At 37.4% G+C, this 21929-nt stretch overlaps 1 protein-coding gene across 1 annotated transcript in view; it reads right to left on the minus strand.

Annotated features, from left to right (window-relative positions):
* The window catches only part of LOC124644741, a 112311-nt gene that overhangs the window by 89684 nt on the left and 698 nt on the right, over positions 1–21929 (minus strand). The window contains exons 2-7 of the mRNA XM_047184235.1: positions 10060–11180; positions 9574–9787; positions 6630–6743; positions 5746–5858; positions 4166–4294; positions 2594–2725 (exon numbers count right to left, since the gene is read on the minus strand). Of these exons, the coding sequence (XP_047040191.1) occupies positions 2594–2725; positions 4166–4294; positions 5746–5858; positions 6630–6743; positions 9574–9787; positions 10060–10947 (1590 nt within the window). The 5' untranslated portion in view covers positions 10948–11180. The remainder of the gene's footprint in view (positions 1–2593; positions 2726–4165; positions 4295–5745; positions 5859–6629; positions 6744–9573; positions 9788–10059; positions 11181–21929) is intronic.

Here is a 21929-nt window from a genome sequence, read left to right on the forward strand (position 1 = left end):
GCAAGTACCAATGCAACTTTTCTAAGTTTGTATGTACTTTCTAAGTATATCTTGGACACCAATGGCTGATAAAAAGGTGAAGGAAAACATCTTGAAGAAACCTGGACTGTAAAGTCTGAAATCACCAACCCGCATTGAGCAAGCGTGGTGATTAATGCTCAATCCTTCTCCGTGTGAGAGGAGGCCTGTGCCCAGCAGAGGGACGATAAAAAAAAAAGCTGTAACATAACTTGCAGAAGTTATGGACAGTGTCAACAATTGTAATAAATACATACAAACAAACATTAATTATATCCATACTAGTTATCGCAAAGCAACAACTTCCCGAACCCGGATAAATAGTAGCCTATCCTTGCTCTGATTCTAGACTATCTGTGTACCAAACATTTACCCCCTTACTTATAAAAATCTCTAATCACCGTCTAAGCAACGTTTTAACTAATCACTACTTAAAACCTTAAGTAATGATTAAATGTTAGTTAAGACATGCTTAAGCAACGTTTCTAAGTAAGAGTTTTCTTAAGCAGCCCTTAAGTATTACTTATTATTTAATTCACGTTTATAAGTAAGGCTGTTAATTTAGTTCAGTAGTTTAGTCACATAAAAGCCGGACAAAGAGACATTTACAATAGGTAATATAGAATCGCCCGCTTTATAAAACTTGATAAAACTTTTTCTACAAAGCAATCAATCCCAGTTATTTTGAAATAAAGTACAGGAAATATTTTACAGCGTAAGTTATATCATACAAAACTTGAATTTCATTGTAAACAATTATTTCGCACTCGCATAAAGTTATCACGTTCTGCCTCAACTTACCGAAATCATTTAAATGTCAGTCAAAATAAGAAAAAAAAAACATCAAAGACATAATTACTTCTTTGTCTCGACATAAACATGAGCCCATTGCAAAACTATAACTTCCATTAATTTAATCACAATTACATATTAAGGACCACTACGAACGTTAACTTTCCAAAAGGTCACAAAATAGCAATTCGTCTTCAACGATCAAAAAGAAACTAAACTTAGAAAATAAGAGAAATAAGGTATCCATCAAGCTCAATTGATCAAGGGTCAGCCCTATTGTAAATACCTCGAAAAACAGTTACATTTAAAGGAGACATCTTATTAAATCTGTTAGTACAAAAAAAAACGAGAAAATAGTATTTAAAAAGCGCGATTTGCAAAAGGATTGCGGTAGAATAAAAGACCTTGGACGACACAGAGGGTAAATGCAAAAGAAAGCAGAACATTTAATTCCCATTCAACTGCATGGAAGGGTTATTTCTTATTCTCATAAATTGTTTAAGGAAGCCATCATTAAAGGGTAAAAAAATAATAATAAAAGTGAAGCTGATTTCTGTAGATAGCCTTGATCCTGCCCCTTGAGGTAATGTAAAGAAAGTCTGCATACAAAAAGTTCCTTGAATGAAGGAACTCGTACTGCAATGCTGTGGTACTTCAATCAAAGTGAATAATAAGCTCGAAAGGCCTTGAGACGAAACGTAAACAAAAATGTAGTAAGCCGACCGAATTGAGTAGCGAGTTTTATTTTCATTTGATGTAATGTTCTGGTGCATTTGAATTTAGCAGTGTAATATCATTCAAGAGCCATGTGTGGCGAGTACTTTCCTAACCTACAATGCCATGGCTTGATGTGATTGATAATTTATTCAATAAAAAACATTTTAACCAGTGGGTGTTCTAAGTACTGTAGAGTTTCTAATACATCTGTTTAGTACATAAGTGCTATTCAATATAGTTACGGCTGACTGGACAAATATTTAAGTGAAAAAGTTCTTTGTAAAAAATAATAGATTAGCTTTTATATTGAAGTTGTCAATTCTGCCATTGAGTCAAATAAACCAAGTTTAAAGTTCTTGATGATTTTTCATTGAAATATTCCCGAGTTCCCGGTCAATAGCTCAATCACCATCCTAAAAACACTAAAATTATCAGAAAATATAGGTCATACCTAGTATAAGATTAATCATAGTTTAAGCATAAATATTAACCGTCTTACCACAAAAACTTTTTAACGTCAGTTTAAGACTTGTCTAAAAAAATGACAAATTATTACGTTGACATATGGTTTATTTTGGAGCCACATTTTTTTTAGACAAGTGTAAAACAGTGGTTAAAGTTTTTGTAGTAAGGCCATAAGGGTTAAACAAGGGTATGAGGCTACTTAATTTGACAGCTCATTTAGGACATTGCTAAACAAGTGATTAAAGTTAAGCAACGTTTATAAGTAACATTTTTCTCAAACACCCCTTAAGTCAAAGTCAAAACTCGTTTATTAAAATAGGCTAATTAGATTAGCACTTTATAACGATAAAATTACAAAAATGACAGTATTGTTTATTAATTAATTCACGTTTATAAGTAAGGCTGTAAATGTATAAACCCAATCAAAATCCGTCGAAGACATCACCATCCTAAAACACTAAAATTATCAGAACCTATACATACAACCCAATGATAATAAAGTAAAATTTTCGGAAAAAAATCTCATTCTTATTCTGACCACATTATTGTGAACAGCGCCATCTATGTAGCGCCTCCTGAACTAACAAGTGCTGCCACTCACCGCTTTGCGTTTCTCGGCGCCCTCTATCGGCGGACTCTGGCCGGGCATGGAGGCTCGGCCTCGGAACATCTCCATGACTTTGGACATCGCGCTGGGACGACGCGACGACGCTGCTGTCACCGTGTGGTAGTACTGTTGGAAGAAATATTCTTTTAGATAAATGTAATAAAATCTGGATTGATAAGTAAAGAAGGTACTAAAGAGCGTTTCTATGAAGGTATTCCCGCAACAAAAACGTTAGGGATAAGGCGACCCACCCAAATACCCTGCTTTATTTCAATGATTGATCTTTCTTCTCCCTTACTGGTAAGTAAGACACGAATATGTAAGTTACATCTGTACAATGCAGCTTTCTATTGGCAAAATATTTTTTTGAATCAATCCAGTAGTTTCTTAGTTTATCCATTACCAACAAACAAACAAAAATAAAAAATATATCCTCTTTGTAATAAGTTCAACATCAGGTTCAACTAGTCTGTATAAAGTTTTATTTTCACATGTCAATAAATTATTGGTTATGAGTACCAATAATTTATCGAAATTGGTTCGGCAATCCCAGCATATCTATAATATAAAAATGAATCGCAAAATGTGTTGGTAAGCGCATAACTCAACAATGCCTGGACCAATTTGGCTAATTCTTTTTTGTTGTGTTTGTTATTGTCAGGAGAAGGTTCTTATGAAAAAAAAATAGGGTAAAGTAGAGAAGTCAGTTGACGGGAGCGAAGCCGCGGGCAAAAGCTAGTGTTATATAAACTATCGGATTGACATCTATGGCGTTAACCTATTTCTTCCAATTGACACCATTATAGTTATTGTTACGAGGAACAACTAGCAATTGATATGTCAGTATTTTACTCATCCTTATTACGAACGGTATTTGGCCCACATACTAATAATAGTGTCGGACTGTCGACCTACTGTTAATTTGTTGGTCTAAACATGTTTCGAAATTGATCTGCTAACAGCCTTGGCTCCTATGTTATCGAAAAAGTTTCAAGCTATTGCAATAACTTCACAACGACCTAGCCGATTTGACCGCTGAGAAACCAGCTTTCATCTCAAAAAACCACATCTGAATTGATATAAAGTTTCCTTTCCTTTGCCACAAACTTCCACCCCCTGTCATCAAATGACCCCTCCCGCTGTGGGTTAGCAGCGGTGAGGGATTAAAACTGACTAAAACCCGTCGTGTTCCGTCGTAGGCCTTTTATGTACCAGGGCCGCGGTAACTCTTTCGAACAATCCCGCAGCCCTGCAGATGACAGCTGGCATTGACTTAGCCTGCTTTCATTAGTATGAAGGAGTCTTTGCTTGCATTACGCAACGGTCAGTAAATCAAGATAGGTCCTGGTATCGGCGAAACTTCAACTCTTACTGTTATATATCTTGTGCACTATAATATGTCCTGGGCAAGCTGGCTGATCTGCTCATATGAGAACAGCTACCATGTCCGAAATCAGCCTTTCACGCGATTATTATTATAAATTATTACACTCGAAAAACCACAGATGGTTCGGTTATTGCAACCCGTAAATCTACCAGCAGTACCATGAACTACTGGATACATACTTTGGTATCACTTCCAGGGTGTGGATGTGCGGAGCCGTCTCTGGCCTTCAGCTCTGGAGTAGCTGGTGGGTCTACCTTCGCCTCCGCTTTCACGGGTTCTTTTGATGGAGTGCTGGATTTCGTCATGTTCTGAAAGATAAAATATATTTTTTGTCAAAATCATAGCAAGGATGCCACTTGGTACGTATTGAGTGGCTTATAAGTGGTGACTAGTAAATGAATATTGGTGTGTTTTTTCTTTCTTCTATAGTACCTAAGTTTCCTATAACGAGATTGATATCAACGACGGACCGACGGACGGACGGGTAACTGCTTTTATGGCAACAGACTTGTTTTGATCTGATATCATTTACTAGTCATTGCCTTATTGGCAACTATGTTGGGGTCGTCTTCCAGTCTAACCGGCTGCAGCTGAGTACTTGGGTTTTACAAGGATCGACTGTCTATCTGACCTCCTCAATCCTGTCACCCGGTCAATCGAATATACCCAATAGGTTGTAAAAAAGTTGCACTTACTGTATGCATGATTTTCTGGTCAAAGTATACTAACAAAGAGTTATAAAATGCGCCTGACTGACTTTATACGACATGGGAAAATCAATACGCATACGTTACATTCCAAAATAGGCTCAGAATAGTAGTCTATTCAAAAATATAGACATAGCATCCACTTCTAAGATTACAAATGCATTTTTTATGCGTTATTTCCCATGATAGCCGTAATAATCGGACTTGTATCATTTGTATTGAAAAACTAACTTTATAAGAGACTAGCCGTTTTCCCGCGGTTTTACTAGCGTCCCGTGGTAACTACTGCCCGTACCGGGATAAAATATAGCCTATGTTACTCGTGGATAATGTAGCTTTCGAATGGTGAAAGAATTTTTAAAATCGATCCAGCAGTTTTTGAGTAAATCCATTACAACCAAACAAACAAAGTTTTCCTCTTTATAATATTAGTATAGATTATTGTGTACTTCGAACCTATTCTAATTGTGTGATGACTTCACTATTGCATCATTATAGGAACAAAATGTTTGTCATTACTTTGCCATAGTACTTAAAAAAACTATATTAACGATTTCGAAATTACATAGACATTCTATGATGTTCTGGAATCAGGGATTCCCAATTTTGGTTTCGTAGAAAGTCGTTAGGATTCCGTCAAAATCGTGACAATTATATTACCGATCTACATATTTTGTAAGTACAGTGTTGATTTAACGTTCTATACAATAATAGCTTTCATTTTCAGGCTGTCATATGAATATCTTTGGCAGTCGCTAAGGGTAATCAGAAGCCAGAAAGTCTGACAACCAATCTTACCTAGAGGTATTCCGTTGCCCGGGTAACTGGGTTCCGGAGGTCAAGATAGGCAGTCCACTCCTTGTAAAACACTGTTACTCACCTGTTCCTGGTTAGACTGACAGCCGACTTCAACATAGTCGGGAGAAGTCTAGTCAGATGATGGCAATGATAGAGTTTTGGTGTGTCGTTATCTTTAAAGTTTACGGACCCCTGTTCTTAAGTTTTGGTATATTCTGGAAGATCTGGAAAGTTCTAGAAGGTTCGATACTGACCTGTACTGCAGCCATGACTTGCTGCATAAGTGAGGGTTGTTTCTTGACTTCCCCACGAGGCTTGGACTTGAGGATATTGAAGAGCGCAGGCCTTCGACTCACCCCGGAGGTTCCTATAACACAAAATAAAAACAACTGTACAATATTATAATGTCACCAATTTATATCTATCCTAATGTAATAAAGAAACTACTGATCCGATCTGTAAAATTCTTATACTCTTGAAAAGCGAGTAACATAGGCTATATCTTCCTTGGGTACGGGCAGAAGTTCCCTCAGGACGCGGGTGAAACCGCAGAAAAAGAGCTAGATTTTATAAATGCGAATGTACTTATCAATAAATCACGTGAAGGATGTTGACAGCTTTATCTAGGTCTAATAAGTGGTTCCTAATTCATGAACTAAGTACCTGGTATCAAATCAGATATTGAGAGGCAAAAAAAAACAGATGTAATAGTAATTTGATGTTGACGTCTTGAGATCTATATGTGGGAACGCCTCTAATTGATATTTTAATTTGATCTTAATTGCGTCGGCAAAGATTAATGAACTAAACAAAATGATAGGCTATTACGTGTAACTGCTAACGTCATTTATCTGAGGACATTTTGTGCAGCATACGACGCCCAAGATATCAACAAAATCCTTGAAGATACACTCTAAAGCTCACGATTATTGGAACCTCCTCAACGCTTTACTCCTCTTTATATAAGGCTTCGATTTCAGGTCAAGCCTGTGTACTTATTCATTGCATCTTGGACTAACGGAAAAGATAAACATCGTCGAGGCAACCTGAACTATAAAAGTCTGAAATCACCAATCTTGGGCAAGCATGGTGAAAGTCTTTCTTCTCCTTTCCTTTTGTATGAGATTAATTTTCTTACCGTGTATAGTCTGCTGGTACATAGGATGAGCCTGTCCATCATCACTAGAGCTGCGTCTCTTGCGTTCACCCACGGACTGGGTGCTGCGGGTGATGGCTGCATCCAGACGTTGTTCTGTAATGTAACATTTTAGTTGAGTGACAAAGAAAAATAGTGGTCAAGGCTAGCATAGCAGGCTTTCGCAGGTTAAGCCAGATTAAAGGTAGTACTTCAAATATAATTTCGAAAATTTGACAGAAACGGTGAATTATGATTAAATACGTCTGTCCACCTTCCGTGCCCGAATGGGGTTCTAAGGAGCGAATACTAATAATTGCAAATCAATGCATCGCACTAGCATCATAACCAATCTCTTAACAAAGTCATAGCATTAACTTCCAAAGGGGAATTATTCTCATCATCATTAACTCAACTATAGGACGTAAAATGACGCACATAGGCGTCCCCATTTTCATCCATATATTGCAGAAATATTAAAATTGCTACACACACATACTGAATATTACAACAAAACCATACTAGTCAGGGTTAATTAGAATCAATCATAAATAATAACTAACGAACAGCCCAGAAGGGTAGGCCATACGCCATAGCAGCGATGTGTGCTAATCTGTGTCAGAATTAACATATCGCACGCGGCTATGTTTCCAAACAGTATCCATTGCTGAACGTCATTTGAACATCAAAAACATTTACTACCATCGCCAAGGTAGGTTCGTTTAATTTTATAATGATATACAGTTATCTGTAGGACAAACTATGAGTTTTCGAAGCACCAGCTTTCTTACAAGGGTATTCTCTTAGCCAAAATGCGAAATCAAAATTTGCGACAATTATTTTAGACAAACTACGTGTTCCTGAGGTATCAGCTTTCTTTTAGGGCTTATCTCTTTCGCCAAAATGCGAAATCAAGATTTGAAAAAAAATCACAAAACAGTAGCCAACTTCGCCACCCAAGTATATCCTAATTCCTAATGGCAAACTCGCAACACTCAATCCAAATCGATAGCATTTCTACTCGATACCGAGCATCGATTTTCCACGCTCGGTTCAAGATCAAGCTAACTATACTCACTAACGCCTAATTGAATATGGTACCGTTAAGCCTTCTCAAGGTCGCCAGCGATCGGCTTGCGTTGTTACAGTAATAGAATTTACGCACACCTCGGAACTGTGATCATTGCAAGTGCAACATGATTTTGAGAAATAGTGTTAACTATTTCTATTTAAAATCTAACATACTAATAAGAGACTGAGAGTTTGTAAGGGTTACTCTCTGGATCTACAATAGAAAACCACGTTACTTGTGTGCTATATTTTATCCCGCTACGGGAATTAATTCCCAGGATAGTCGGGTAAAGAAGCGAGAAACGGCTAGAAAATAATCCGTCTATTAAATTGGAGACATAATGAAGATGCAAATACAACTTAGTAGCTATCAAACGACCTTTAACAGTAAAGACATCGTAAACAAAATTACTGCAATAAATTGCCTTTTGATTACCTACAGTCTTAGTTTAATTTGTGTGTGTATCTATGTCAAAGTTATTGATCCAAACGATTAAATTGTTTTGGTTTCTTGGTAACCTCAAATGTGTAGCGTAATGAAGCCAAAGCATTTAAGTGGGCATAGAAACGTAATGCATTATGTATAGCGCGCGCCGCGGCATATGCCGTGTGTCTAACGCATTCATATCGAACAACAGATTAATTAAACTATCACTGTTTAAACACCTGTAACTGTTTTAACAGTTAATTACATCAGTTTGATATGTGCGCAGCTTTCATCTCGTTGAGAAACAGTTTTTATCGCAGCTAGACAAACAACGGTATGATAATGTTCGCTACTTATGCTATAACCACAGGACTTCAAGGCCGCTTGCCAGCCGTGCTATATGTTAGTGTAACAGATTCAGAATGTTGATACCTGCGTATTGCAGTTTGATTTTACCTTTCATTTACCAACGCAGCTAATATGAGCTGCCATACCGTGACACAGAGTGAAAATTATCACATAGAAGAAAATAACAAGACTCACAAATGCACTTTCAGAGTCGGGTAAAACTTAAAAATAACTATTCTAAACTCAGATAATACTATTATTAAATCAGCAGTATATTTAACAGTTAGCATGTATAATGTACCTATATGTATATTATTTACTTGTCTGCACTCTCCGGGCACCTTTAGGTGGGATAAAAATAATTACAGCATCGGATTTCGTGCACACATGATGATGCTTCTATCTCAAAGGTAGACTAGCAAGCTGATTATATCTCCCTGAACAGTTTTATTTAACAAACACCTCTGGTAAGAAACAAATATTCATTTTAATAACAATGTGTTCTGTAAAACAGCTGTGCATGCATTGGTTATGATTTACGATCGATAGCTCAGTGGTTATTAGGATTGTTTGACGCTAATTTTCAGTATTGAATAGGTTAAGATAAATCAATAGTTTAAACAATATGCTGTTTATCTCGCCGAGAGTCTCGTGTTAACACCCTTATGGCTAGACTGCTGGCCGACGGCCAAAGCGGGCATGCGACTCAAATATGTAGGCGCACTCTGGCAAACACTGCGGACTCAACACTTTCCGTCGATGGTAAATCTATATTTACTAACCGTTAATTACGTAACTTTCGGTTTATTTGTCAACACTGATAGATAATAATTAACTCTTAGAAGAAGGTATCGCAAAGCTGCTCTGAGAAGGCAAGGCCACAAATAAGAAACAAAATACGCTGATGCATGCAACGACAAAATGAAGCAGTTTTTGGAACTCCTGTCATCAAGACAACATTACACGCGCATAGCACTCCACTGTCAAACACAGATCTCTCCCAAGAATGGCCACTGAATTAAAACCTCCTTCCTTCAATACCTACCTAAGAACTCCCCTAAGAACTTACATAATTGATATCGATACTGATAATTCTCTTACCTCTTTTCTGCCGTCTATCATCGCTACTGCGTCGTACATCTTTTTCTTTCCGCACAGTTTTCTTGACGGGCTCCTTTGGTTTGGTGCCAGTGGCAGCACCCCATGTGCCCGAACGAGCTCTCACTTCTTCTATATTCTTCTTGGGCGATTTGACTACTTCTTCGTCAATCTTCAATAAGTCTGCTACAGACACGGGTGCTTCTTTAGGAGCCACCTGAAATAGTTAAACACACATTGTATTTGAGAAACTGTATGGTATCTCTTTGTTGAGCGATCAACAATTTGTTTTTGGGGAGGACCCATTGGGTCATAACATCAACTTATTGATCATGATTCTTGCTAAATGTCAAGTGACAAAAAATTACAATCCAATTATAGTGCATCATGACTAATAAATAGAAACTAAAGTACCTACGTTTTTGTTTAATTTTAAAAGGGAAAAGTTATATGCAATATTTTTAATTTTACAATGGAGAGAATACTTACTTTGTCTTCGGTCCTTTTAACCCAAATGTCCTCAGAACTAGCGGGCACATCATCATCAACGGTAGATCTAATTTCAATCAAACTACTATCAAAATAGTGTTTATCAAGGTGGAGATTCTGTCCTGCAAAAATGGAGCGCACATTCGGCCGTAGTTCTTCAGCACCTTTCGTGCCGAAATGGACCGTGTGTGCGTTATGCACATGTGTTCGTAGAGCTCGTTCGACGGCAGGCGGCGCAGTCGGTGGTTCAGTTGTAGTCACCAGGAACTTGTGGCGAGCTCCCATCACAGTCCTCTTAGGAGGCTCCTGGTCATCTGCCACATGGTTATCAGCAGATGCCGACCCGCTGACTACATTAGCATTCTGATCTTCTGTTCCAGTTGTGATATTTTTATTAGCAATATTGTTACGATTGCTTCTCGTTATATTTTGAGGCTTAGCTTCACTCCGAACAGGCGAGAACAGTAGATCACAATCTTTCTTCTCATCGTCCTCATCTTCCTCGCGGCATTGTGATAATCTTCGCCGCTCCGGGAATGGGAACGGCGAATTAGAGTTCCTACTAGATAGATTGTTGCAGTGATTCATAAAGTAGTGTTGGAAGAAACTATCTGTTTCTGGAGTATCATTGTTGTCGCCCTGGATTATATCCTTGAGGGCGGCGAGTGATGTAATGGTGTTGTAGTTAATAGCATTTACCAAGTCTTCGCTATCGGTGGAGCTGGCCGAGACGCTGCCCGCGTCTTCATCCGCCAGCTTGCTCATTTGCTGACATACTTCGTCTAACGTGACGTCAGTGTCTTGTGCCTCAGTTTTTTTCTTTTTCTCATTTTTACGCCCGCTCTTCTTTACTTTTACATTTGAGGTCGCTTTTTTTTCGGTATCCATTGAGCAGCATGTGCCTTAAATGGTTGGCTTAATCTAAGATATTTATAAAAGCGGCTAATTACTTAAGGCACTTACTAACTTTACACAGTTAACTCACATAAAGTCACATGATAGTACAGTTTAATGTCCCAAATTAAGTAATATCGTAACACTTTTCGTGGCTTCCGTCACCGAACATAGGGCATGGTGATGTTGTATGATTCCAAACTGTGTCTAGGGAACATTTTACGAATCTGAAATAACAATTGGATTTAACATTGTGTCACGTTCTATTTCGCAGTAGTTAGTTATAATTTTATATTTTTTCTTGGTACTTGCGTGGTCTAGGAAACTTATAAATTTTAAAGTACACAAAACATACGTAGTGATTAATGATCAAGTTTTTAGTTAGCAACAGCAAATGTAGACTATCTTATATAACGATCTAAGATAAGAGTTAACCCTGACAAATGGCCATCTTACATAATTACAACATGTTATGATAAATATCTTTGAAGCAAGCAATTCGTTTCAGTATGCGGAGAAACAATCAAGGTCTGAGATGAAAAATAAAAATGCAAGTATTTGAATAAGGCTGAAAATATCTTCCGTATTGTTGAAAGTCAAACATACTAATACCATCTCAAAGAGAAGACTTAACGACTTAAGACTGCACTGGGTTTTCAGAACTAAAATTCTAGAATATTGAAACATTATTTCGGCATGATAAAAAGGTAAAAAGAAAGGACCTACAAGACATTTAAAGTTGTTCCCGCAAGCAAAAGAAAGACAGCAGATAACGACTGGTGTCACATATTGACAGCATTTCCAGCGTTCTCAAAAAACGATGAATTACAGCAAAACGTAATTTACACAGGGTTAATTTATTCGCGCTGATACTTCATTCTGTTATCTAATCAAGAACTGTTATAACAACTCACGTACAGCGATGAGCAAAGAGCATGATTTGTGAAATCTCTACGGTAAGTGTTCACAATGAAATTGTACTTTGTCATGATAGGTTTTTATCGTAGAACTGATCTCATGATCATTTCTAAGGAATATGGTTGGTACTTAACATATGACAGTGAGCTAGTTCCTTTGTAGCTGGTACTGCAGAAGTAGTCAAGTGAGCGGCTTGTTTTATCTCCAAGTGAGCTCTGGTACCAGAGTTATTACAATACCCCTTGACAGCCTACGGCTCTATGGGCCTATGGTTATGATGGCCTCATACAATGGAGGTTCTAAACACCAAACCACCAGGCCTAATTTTAAGTGTGTGTATGCGTCTATTGTTGCGCAATAAAAATTATTTTCTTTCTTTCTTTCTTTCTTTCACCACAATGCCATTTCTACCTGATTTAGGAATCAAAGTAGTCGTGCAACAGCATCAGTAATATGAAATATAAATACGTAATCTTATGAATGCACAAAACCAATAAGAATGGAAGACCCATGAACAGTCACCAACCACTAAAGTCAGCAGCCAAAAATAAATTAATATTTACGGAAGCAGTTTCGCGAATTCTAAATATACTTGCTCCACATTTCATCAGCTGACACAGTGATAATGTCAATCAATGAACAAAGTACGCATACAATCATGCAATAGAACCGAACAGCATCCTTAAAGTAATTACAAGAGATCGTCAAGTCATCACATGACATCCCAACGTCCAGTCTTAATAGACGCACGATGAATGTACGTGTACCGAATAATAATAGGCCCACGAGTACTTACGTACTTTGTAACAATCCTATTGTCTGTCATTATTGAAGTGTTTTCTACGATAATAGATTAATAGCTGATGGGTGGACCGCGGCTCGTTCGCCGTTGATGGATCATCGAGCATAGCTGTCTGTCTGTTTAGCGATGGATACTAATGGCTCAATATTGAGAACCTATCGACCTTGGGCTTGCTATAAATGGGTTGTGTACCGCTAATTAATAGACGAACCACTGGGTAACAATGTGTGCAAAGCAGCTTAGTAATATTTTACGTTGCGCAAAACGAATACATTATGTAATGGTATGCAGCAGCATTGTATTCACAAAGAGTCAAAGGAGCATCAGGGAGAACCTTTGATAAAATCTTGGAAGTAGATACAAAGACAAGCATTTCTTTTAAAACTGAAAAGTTAAGACTGTATATATAGTATTCTTCATTCTTTGTTGCACACTTAACAATACATAATAAAAAAATAATAATAAAGACAGTTTATGTACAATGGCGAGCTTAACCCAGAATTGGGTTCTCTTACAGCCAACCTTAAAGCCATGGAGAGATTTGATAGTGGTAGGGTAGATTAAAAAGTGCACAACAAACATTGAAAACTAAACAAAAATATCAAATAACAATATACTAAACATATATATGTAGTAAAACTACACAATACATAAACATAATACATTTTATATATATATATATATACATACGAATATAAATATCATTCATGTCGATAAATAGTATTCCTTTACTCGCCGCTTGAATGCACCCAACGATGGGCTTTCGCGTATCGAATGTGGAAGGGAATTCCACAGTCTCACAGCACGAACAGTGAACGATCCATCATAGCGGCTCGTAGTGTGGGAAGGGACACGAAGAAGGAGAGATGAGGAAGTGCGACAAGGTTTGCCTCTCGGAACAAGAAACTCAAAACGTTCCCGAAGATATCTTGGTGAGCGAGGATTGTAGAGAAGAGAGAAAAGAAAAGAAAGAATGTGAGCATCTCGACGCCGCCGAATAGGCAACCACTTCAACCGACTTCGAAATTCCGACACGTGGTCGTACTTCCTGAGCCCGAAAATGAAGCGGATGCACAGATTCTGCAGACGTTCGAGCTTATCTAGAAGTTCCTCAGTCGCATCAAGGAAACAGACATCAGCATAATCTAAAAGTGGGAGAAGAAGCGACTGAGCGAGAGTAATTTTTGTTGAAAAAGGCAGGAACTTTTGGAGCCGTATCTATAGCTTTTGGAGAGTATCTACCTACGTGAGATAATTCTCGAGAATTTATGTAAAATTGAGCTAGTCAGGCCATGTTGAGATTAATGAACGATCAATGCTAATGCGGGTAGCGCAAGGACGCAATCACAAAGTGCATAACAACTAGCAAGCTAAGTACTCAGCTGTATATAAGTAAATTAATTGTTGATATAAATCTATACTGGTTTTAGGAGGCCATGTTGTTCGAGTTAACTGAATCTATCTATAAAATAAATGGACTTGCTGATTGATTGTAATATATCAAGACTATCAACAGACTCCAAACGATTCTTCCGATCCGAACTTCAGATTTGTCAAAAACTAACCTACCGTGTAAAATTATCAAAAATTAAAGCACGAACTGATTCTATCATAAAAACGTCCCAATATCAAAAGGAAATCGTTAACTTCCACTGAAGAAATTACCTAGGTTCTCTCAGAAACCAGACGAGAAATTGCAAAAATCAAAGAGAAAAACTATCATGTACAAAGATTAGTTCTGGAAATAATAAGCCCGTAACCTCGACTCGGCTATGTAACACATTTCATACAACTATAGTCAACCATAATAATATACAGACAATAGATTTTAAACAAACAAACATACGTACTCGCCTAGAATAGGAATTACGTCATTATGCTATCATCCATCATTGCTTTACTAAATTAGTTATATACTAAATACGCCTGTTTCGCGGTCATTATAAGTGATTTCAGATTTCAGAAAAGGTTTTTTAAAGACAACTAAAATAGATTCCCCAATTTTCACAGGTTGTCCAAGTATTAATAATTCGGTTATTGACGGGGTCACGTAAACTGTCGGGGCTGCAGGATTGTTCGAAAGAGTTACCACGGCTCTGGTACATAAAGGGCTTAAGAAGGAACATGGTGGTTTTAGTCAGTAAGAGTCTGACACTCCATCCGGCCGCACCCATAGAGGGAGGGGTCATTTGATTAAAGAGTGGTAATCTGCTGCATTCTATTAGACTAGACGCCAACAACATAGTTACCAAGGCCTCTAATAAAAGATGTTGATGAATCCTCCACTGTCAGAATTCCATCATTAATGGTTGCCATTAAAAATATGTCATGAATCGGCTTGGAAACACTTTATTGGACGGTACGATAGACGAACGTTACGGCAACAACTATGTTCACCAGTATACACAATAACAAATGTTTACATTTATTTATCTTGCAATCGATAAGAGAGACAAAACGTGACGTACAGATATGTAGGTGCCAACTGAATTCTCATTTAACCGATTCATTACACAAAGTGGTGGTGACCTAGTGGGTAAAGAACCAACATCTCGAGTATGAGGGTGTGGGTTCCATTCTAAGTCAGGCAAGTACCAATGCAACTTTTCTAAGTTTATATGTACTTTCTAAGTATATCTTGGACACCAATGGCTGATAAAAAGGTGAAAGAGAACATCTTGCAAAAACCTGGACTATATGGTCTGAAATCACCAACCCGCAAGCAAGCAATCGTGGTGACGCTCAATACTTCTCCGTGTGAGAGGAGGCCTGTGCCCAGCAATGGGACGATAAAAAGGCTGTAACTGTTGCACAAAACGAAATCCATCTCACATGATATAATGAACAGGAAAAGTTTGTTTGTGAGTAGAGTCTCCGAAACTACTGAAGCGATTTGAAAATTCTTTCACTGTTGGAAAGCTACACTCTTCCCGAGTAACGTAGGCCATATTTTATCCCGGGCGTACCTACGTGCTTTTGCGAAATACAATAAAATATCATTCCAATTAATGAAACTTTTTGCGCGAAAAGAAATAACGTTGATTGTTCAATTAGTTATTCTTTTCATGTATGTTTAAGAATTTACAATGTATATGTATTTATTGACACGCAAATCTCTAGTATTTTAATCACCTCATATTTCTGCACTAATTAATGTTGTTACATAAACTAATGTATTTTAACGAGTGGAAATATTCATCAAATGATCATCAATCAAACAATGCATAGATCAACTTATGCATTCAATATATCAATCTAAGAATTATAAATGCGAAAGTTTGTAAGAACGAGTGTATACCTATATTTGGTTACTCTTTCACGCGAAAACTAGCAGCAGCAGCAGGTCAGAATAGTCTATAGGCTACTGAATTATCAAGGTCTGTAAATTATCTCTTTCGGGACGCGCTTAAAACCTTGAGCAGAATCTAATCTAATCAATAATCTTCATGCCATGGAGGCTCATATACTCCACAGACCTACTTATCAGACTATTTCAGAATCCAGGAAGCAGAACATTGAATAGAAATTACAATGGAGCCGTTGCTCGGTAACCGTGAACCAAAGGGTTTGTTGTTACTAACTGCCGGCTCGAACAAAGGGCGTATAACTGAGCTATTCTGTGTAATATCATGTGTTAACCTCAAGTAAGCATACTTGATTCTCTCATCTAACTGTCCTTAGGAGAGACTTGATATTTAATGACGAGATTTGTAGCATTTTTAAAAACAGCAAGGCTGGATACAAACTGACATACATGTGTACAGTGCTAAATATTGTCATGAAGGCAAAAAGACTGCAGCATTTACACTATTATAATAGGTACATCAATAAAATGCAACATAGACCATGACCATTCATATTCAAAGTCATCAACATAACATGATATGTTTGAATTAATTAATTCTTATATCCATCACGCAACGGATTCAGTCTGAGAAGAGACGGAGATAATACATTCATCCTTATTTGATACACAAGTATGGACATTGCAATGGGATGTCCCATAAGTGCATCTACAGATGGCCGATGGTAAAAGACATTTCATGGAATCCATTTTGAGGTGCCTTAAAAACGATGGACAAACAACCAGACGAAGGGGACATAATAGGACGCTCCCTAAAGGTATCGATAGCTCTCTTCAGAGATGGCTAAGCTGAAAAGTCGTGGTGATTAAAGCATCAGCCTTTCAAGGACGCGACTTCAAGAACTGAGAAGGTTAAAAGTACTTTCTAAGTTTATTTGAATACCAATTACTGAGTAAAGAGATTACACCCTAGAGAAACCTGGACTTCATAGTCCGAAATGGCCAGTCCGCCATGAGTAAGCGTGGTGACTTTGACTTTGATAACGATGAGAATGACTAACCTGTGGACAGCGGACTTAAGACTAGTCGGCATGTCATTACTAGCAATTTCCTATTATCAGACGTCATCATCCGTTGTAATCGCGAAAACTGTCAATAAACGTCCCATCTGCCTTTTCTAGCCTTTGTCAAACTATGTTGGGGTCTATGTGGGGGTACATATAGCAGTGTTTTACAAGGAGAAACTGCCTATCTGACCTCCTCAACCCAGGTACCAGCGGAGCCCAATAGGGCCAAGGCCTGCCGTGGCTGCGGGTTGTTCGAAAGAGATACCGCGGCCCTAGCACATAAAAAGGCCTACGACGGAACACGACGGTTTTTAGTCAGTAAGAGTCTGACACTCCCTCGCCGCTGCTAACCCACAGCGGGAGGGGTCATTTGATGATTTTTGACGTCGTAAAAAAAAAATGGTACCCGGGCAACCCAATACCCCTAAGCAAGATGGTTCTCAGACTTACTGGCTTCTGATTACCCGTAAGGACTGTCAAAGATGTTCAATAACAGACAGGACCTACATTTCATCGTTCATAATGTCATAAATCTATAAATTAGGGTTTTGGTACTAATATCGTTAATTTTATAATAAACACGTCCCGTTGATATATTTATCAGTACAACAATAAACAATGAGAAATGACTGGCGCCTAAACGTTTTGCTTGTGCCAAATCTTAGCCGAGATAAATAGATCGGATATCATAAGTAGGTTGGTTTGAAAAAGTATTTTATCAGTATCGGATGAAGATATTCTAGACGAAGAACCTTTTTATAGAACTTTTCAGGAAACAAGGTAAAATCTAGGGTCCAACAGACTTGAAAACGATTACGGCAATCATTCAGTCATTTTAGAAACTTTCTTTCAAGAGATAAGATCTTTGCAATTCTTTAAAAGTAATTATGTGGCTTCTATTATTTTAATATCTTCTCAAATCGAAAATTGATTCATATTCATATGTTATGCAAAATAGTACCAGTACCGAGATTATGTAAATTATTCAACTTGACAAGTAGAGCCGATGTTATTTAAATTCTATATCAAGTAGTACTCGTAATAAGTTTTCCAATATGTAGACTTGTTATCAGGCGTCATTGCACACTAGTTCTATGATTCTAGCCTCTTCTAAATCAGATTATAAATGTTTATCTTATCAAAGCAATTACAGAGCTGTTGCTGTTGTTTTTAGATCACTCTAAACTGCTATTAATAAATAATCTCATGCAGTATTCGCAAAAAATAATAATTAACCGAAACAGAGTTTTATCTTATCAACGGAAATATTCTAAATGCTTCGTTCGTACATAAGTTAACTTATTGTTGGTGTTTCAAACCGTTTGACATTGATTACATGTCCTAGATCCAGTAACGAAAACGGTGTGCGCTGGTAACTAACGGCCGATCTCAATATTTTATCCATCTGTCGTTTTGTTACTAGAGATAGGAATGTTACACTACTTGTAATGGGGCTAATGTCAAAATTCTATCTCTAGTTAACAAAACAAGAGATAGATACGATATTGGGAACGGCCGTAAGATATTACTTAAACTGTCGTCAGGCCGAACCCGTAATATTGGGAACTCATTAAATCCCAGCTATTAGCCGCGATTTTAGTGACAGCCACGAGGAGATATTTTCTATATGTTTTACTGGAAGAGCGTAACTAGAAGTCCTAATAATTACAAAAGAGAGTAAACCTTTTTTTATTGTTTGTTAGGTAAAGGCACCAAAACTACTGAAATTTATCGAAAAAAAACATTACTCGAAAAAAATAACACTATTACCAGGTGACAAAGGCTACATTTTATCCGGGTACAAAAAGAAGTATCCCACGGGACTCGTTTAACAGCTACTTATCAACAATTATCTCCGTCTTTTCACAAGTTATCGCTCCTCCGAGCCTCCTAACTCATAGTTATCGTAACAAAGCCAAGGCGAGGCAAATTAAAAACTCTGTGGTTCGCGCAAACGATAACAGTGTCTGCGAGGCCGCGCGGTGTAGATCCGGCTAATCGGCGGTGATACCCACACGATGTGACGTCATCGTTACGTTACTTGTAGGTTCGTACATCTCTAGCTGTCATAGATAAGTTAAACAACCGGACACGCCGTAAGTCGTGGTGGCCCGGGTAAAGTACCAACCTCTGAAGTATGTGTAATACCAATGCAACTTTTCTACGTTTGTAGGTATGTCATTTCTAAGCAACTATATCTGGGACATCGACGACCAATAACTGTGTTTCGCACCTTGTAAAACGCTGGTACTCGTCCGGTTAGTTAGGTTAGTTGGGAAAAGATTCGGGAGATGATGAGGTGTCTTAACAAAGTCAACAAATATGTATCGGACATATTATTGCACGCGACTGTATGGGTATGTGTACGTCATGTTTATTTATTTATTTATCAACAAAAACGGTCCCTTGCCATTTGTTTACAAAAAAGTAAGTTACGTAGGTGCCTATGGGTAAGTTTATAAGTTAATGCTATAATTGATCAATTTTATCTCGTGCATGCGTAACAATGTGATCGTAAAAGCATGTTTGAGTAACTGCCTGTTGCGTTGCCCGCACGTAATTCATACTTTTTCCTCATAGAGATTTGTGGGCGTATCGTTCCAGTTGGTTGAATGATCTAAGACAACTGTTAAAGCACTTGATACACGCATTGTTTTTAGCGCAATAAGCAGTAACTCGGATACACTTACATGAACGATGAGTTAGCGTGGAAATAATAGTAAGCACTAATTTTGCCCTGTTATAATAATAATAATAACATAGTATTTTGCTTACAGTGAACTTCTCAGATAAGCCTACTGCCATACATGTAGAATGGCGAAATTAAAAAAAAATATTGTCATATAAATTTACTTAAAATTCGAGCATTAGTATTTTTTGCCTAAAGTAATGAGTTTTATGACTAATGTGAAGTAATAGTAGGTATATACTAACTTTATCCTGTTATTTAAGTACCTACCTAACATTAATATCATTCAAAGTAACAGTTTTTTTTGCTCATAACTGAATCAAGTAATCAAGTTATTTCTCAGATCGACAACTTAAAAACAAGTATATTATGTTCAGACCAACAGCAGTTTAACTACATATGTGCATATTCATACAAGTATTTTTAATTTTCACTTTTTCACGTGATATTACTTGATAAGTTATATTTAGCAAAGTATCAGCAGAGTTTTCATATTATTTAGAAGATGGCATGAGATAAGAGAGCAAGGAAGAAGAGAAGGTACTGCAGATATAGAATTTTGGAGAAAACAATGTTGCAATGTATCCCATCCCATAAATAAGTTAAGACCTACATCCTGCCAAGATCCCTTATATGTAGTTTTTCATTGATAAAGAAGACAAAAAAATGAATCATTGATGTAAGCTAACTATTTTATGAGATTGCCAACCTCACATGATGTAGCATAAATGTAGTGAAAACGTTAAGAAAATATTGTCTATGGTGATAATTATAAACTAGCTTCTGCACCTGGTAGATATTTTATGGCTCTAATATTAAATACTGACAAGTTTTTGAAAAATTCATATTCAGTCGTTTTTTAATAAGAGAGCAACGTTAGCATTTATAAAAGTAGGCCTGTGAAAAGCCATAGTTGTGAAAACAGTCATGTTAATCTGCAGTTACACTTCAAAGTGACTTAAATAACCACTTAATTTATAATATAATAATGAGTAATATATGAATTACGCAACATTGTGATAAATACCTACTGAATAAAACCTTACTGTACCATCCTCTTAGTATTTACTTGCATAATATGGAACTCTTTCGGGTAACCATAAACCTACAGCCCTTATTCCAATTCTTGGAGTCTCTTTTAGCATTTTACAAACATACTTTCCATTCTTTAAATGTATCTTAAACTTTTACTTGAAGTATGGTTCAGACAGATAGATTTAGACATAAAGTTAACCATCAAAATGATAGTATGACTCATTCTGAATAAAGTGAATGTTTTTTTTTTTAATAACACTTATATTAAATGGAGACAATGTAGTTTGCCACCTTTTTTTTAAAACAATGGTAAAGATCATCACGTCACGTCAGCCGAATGCATCCTGACAGATGGGCCAACATCGTCACCTAGTGGTTGCCACAGGATGGTCATCGCAGGCGGGGTAGGCCCCGAAAGAGATGGCGGGATTACCTGGATGCCTACAACCCTGATTGGTGGGAGGTCTCAAAAGATCGAGAGGTGTGGAGACAAAATGGGGAGGCCTTTGCCCAGCAGTGGGACAGTACGGGCTAAGAAAAAAAAAAAAAGCTCCCACTGTGGGTTAGCAGCGGTGATGGAGTGTCAGACTTTCACTAAAAATCCTATTTATTCCTATATTCCTTTGTAGGCCTTTTATGTACCAGGGCTGCGGTAACTCATTTGAGCAATCCTGCAGACGTAGTATGCCAACTCAAGTGGTTGTTCACAGAATATATTATTTTGTCAAATAGTTGTGTAGCTTAATCAAAGCACCCATACCATCTAAGTCTGACAAACACTATGCTAAAAACCACATCAAAATGGGTTTAGCCAAACATAACATAATTGGGCTCGAGTAGAAGTTAAACAGTTTAAAGGGGTTGTCTCTGAATCTACTGGACCAATTTCGAAAACTAATCTCATTTGGTAATAGGTTGTTCTGCTGGGGGCGGCAGATTGCAAGCAACAGCTAGTTATGAAAATGGTAGAAAGTTCTTCTAGCTATAAAAGAAACTGGTCCTCTAATTTCACTTGACATCTTCTAGGAAATACTTTGCAAACCCGAATAAATTGTAACAAAGGCTATATTTTATCCTGGTACTGGCAGTTTCTTCGGGACATGGGTGAAACTGTGGGAAAACAGCTGGTGTCTAGATAATAGTATAACTATGGATAGTATT

Source organism: Helicoverpa zea, chromosome 31 (assembly GCF_022581195.2).
Source record: "Helicoverpa zea isolate HzStark_Cry1AcR chromosome 31, ilHelZeax1.1, whole genome shotgun sequence".
In the NCBI taxonomy this organism is placed as follows: Eukaryota; Metazoa; Arthropoda; class Insecta; order Lepidoptera; family Noctuidae; genus Helicoverpa; species Helicoverpa zea.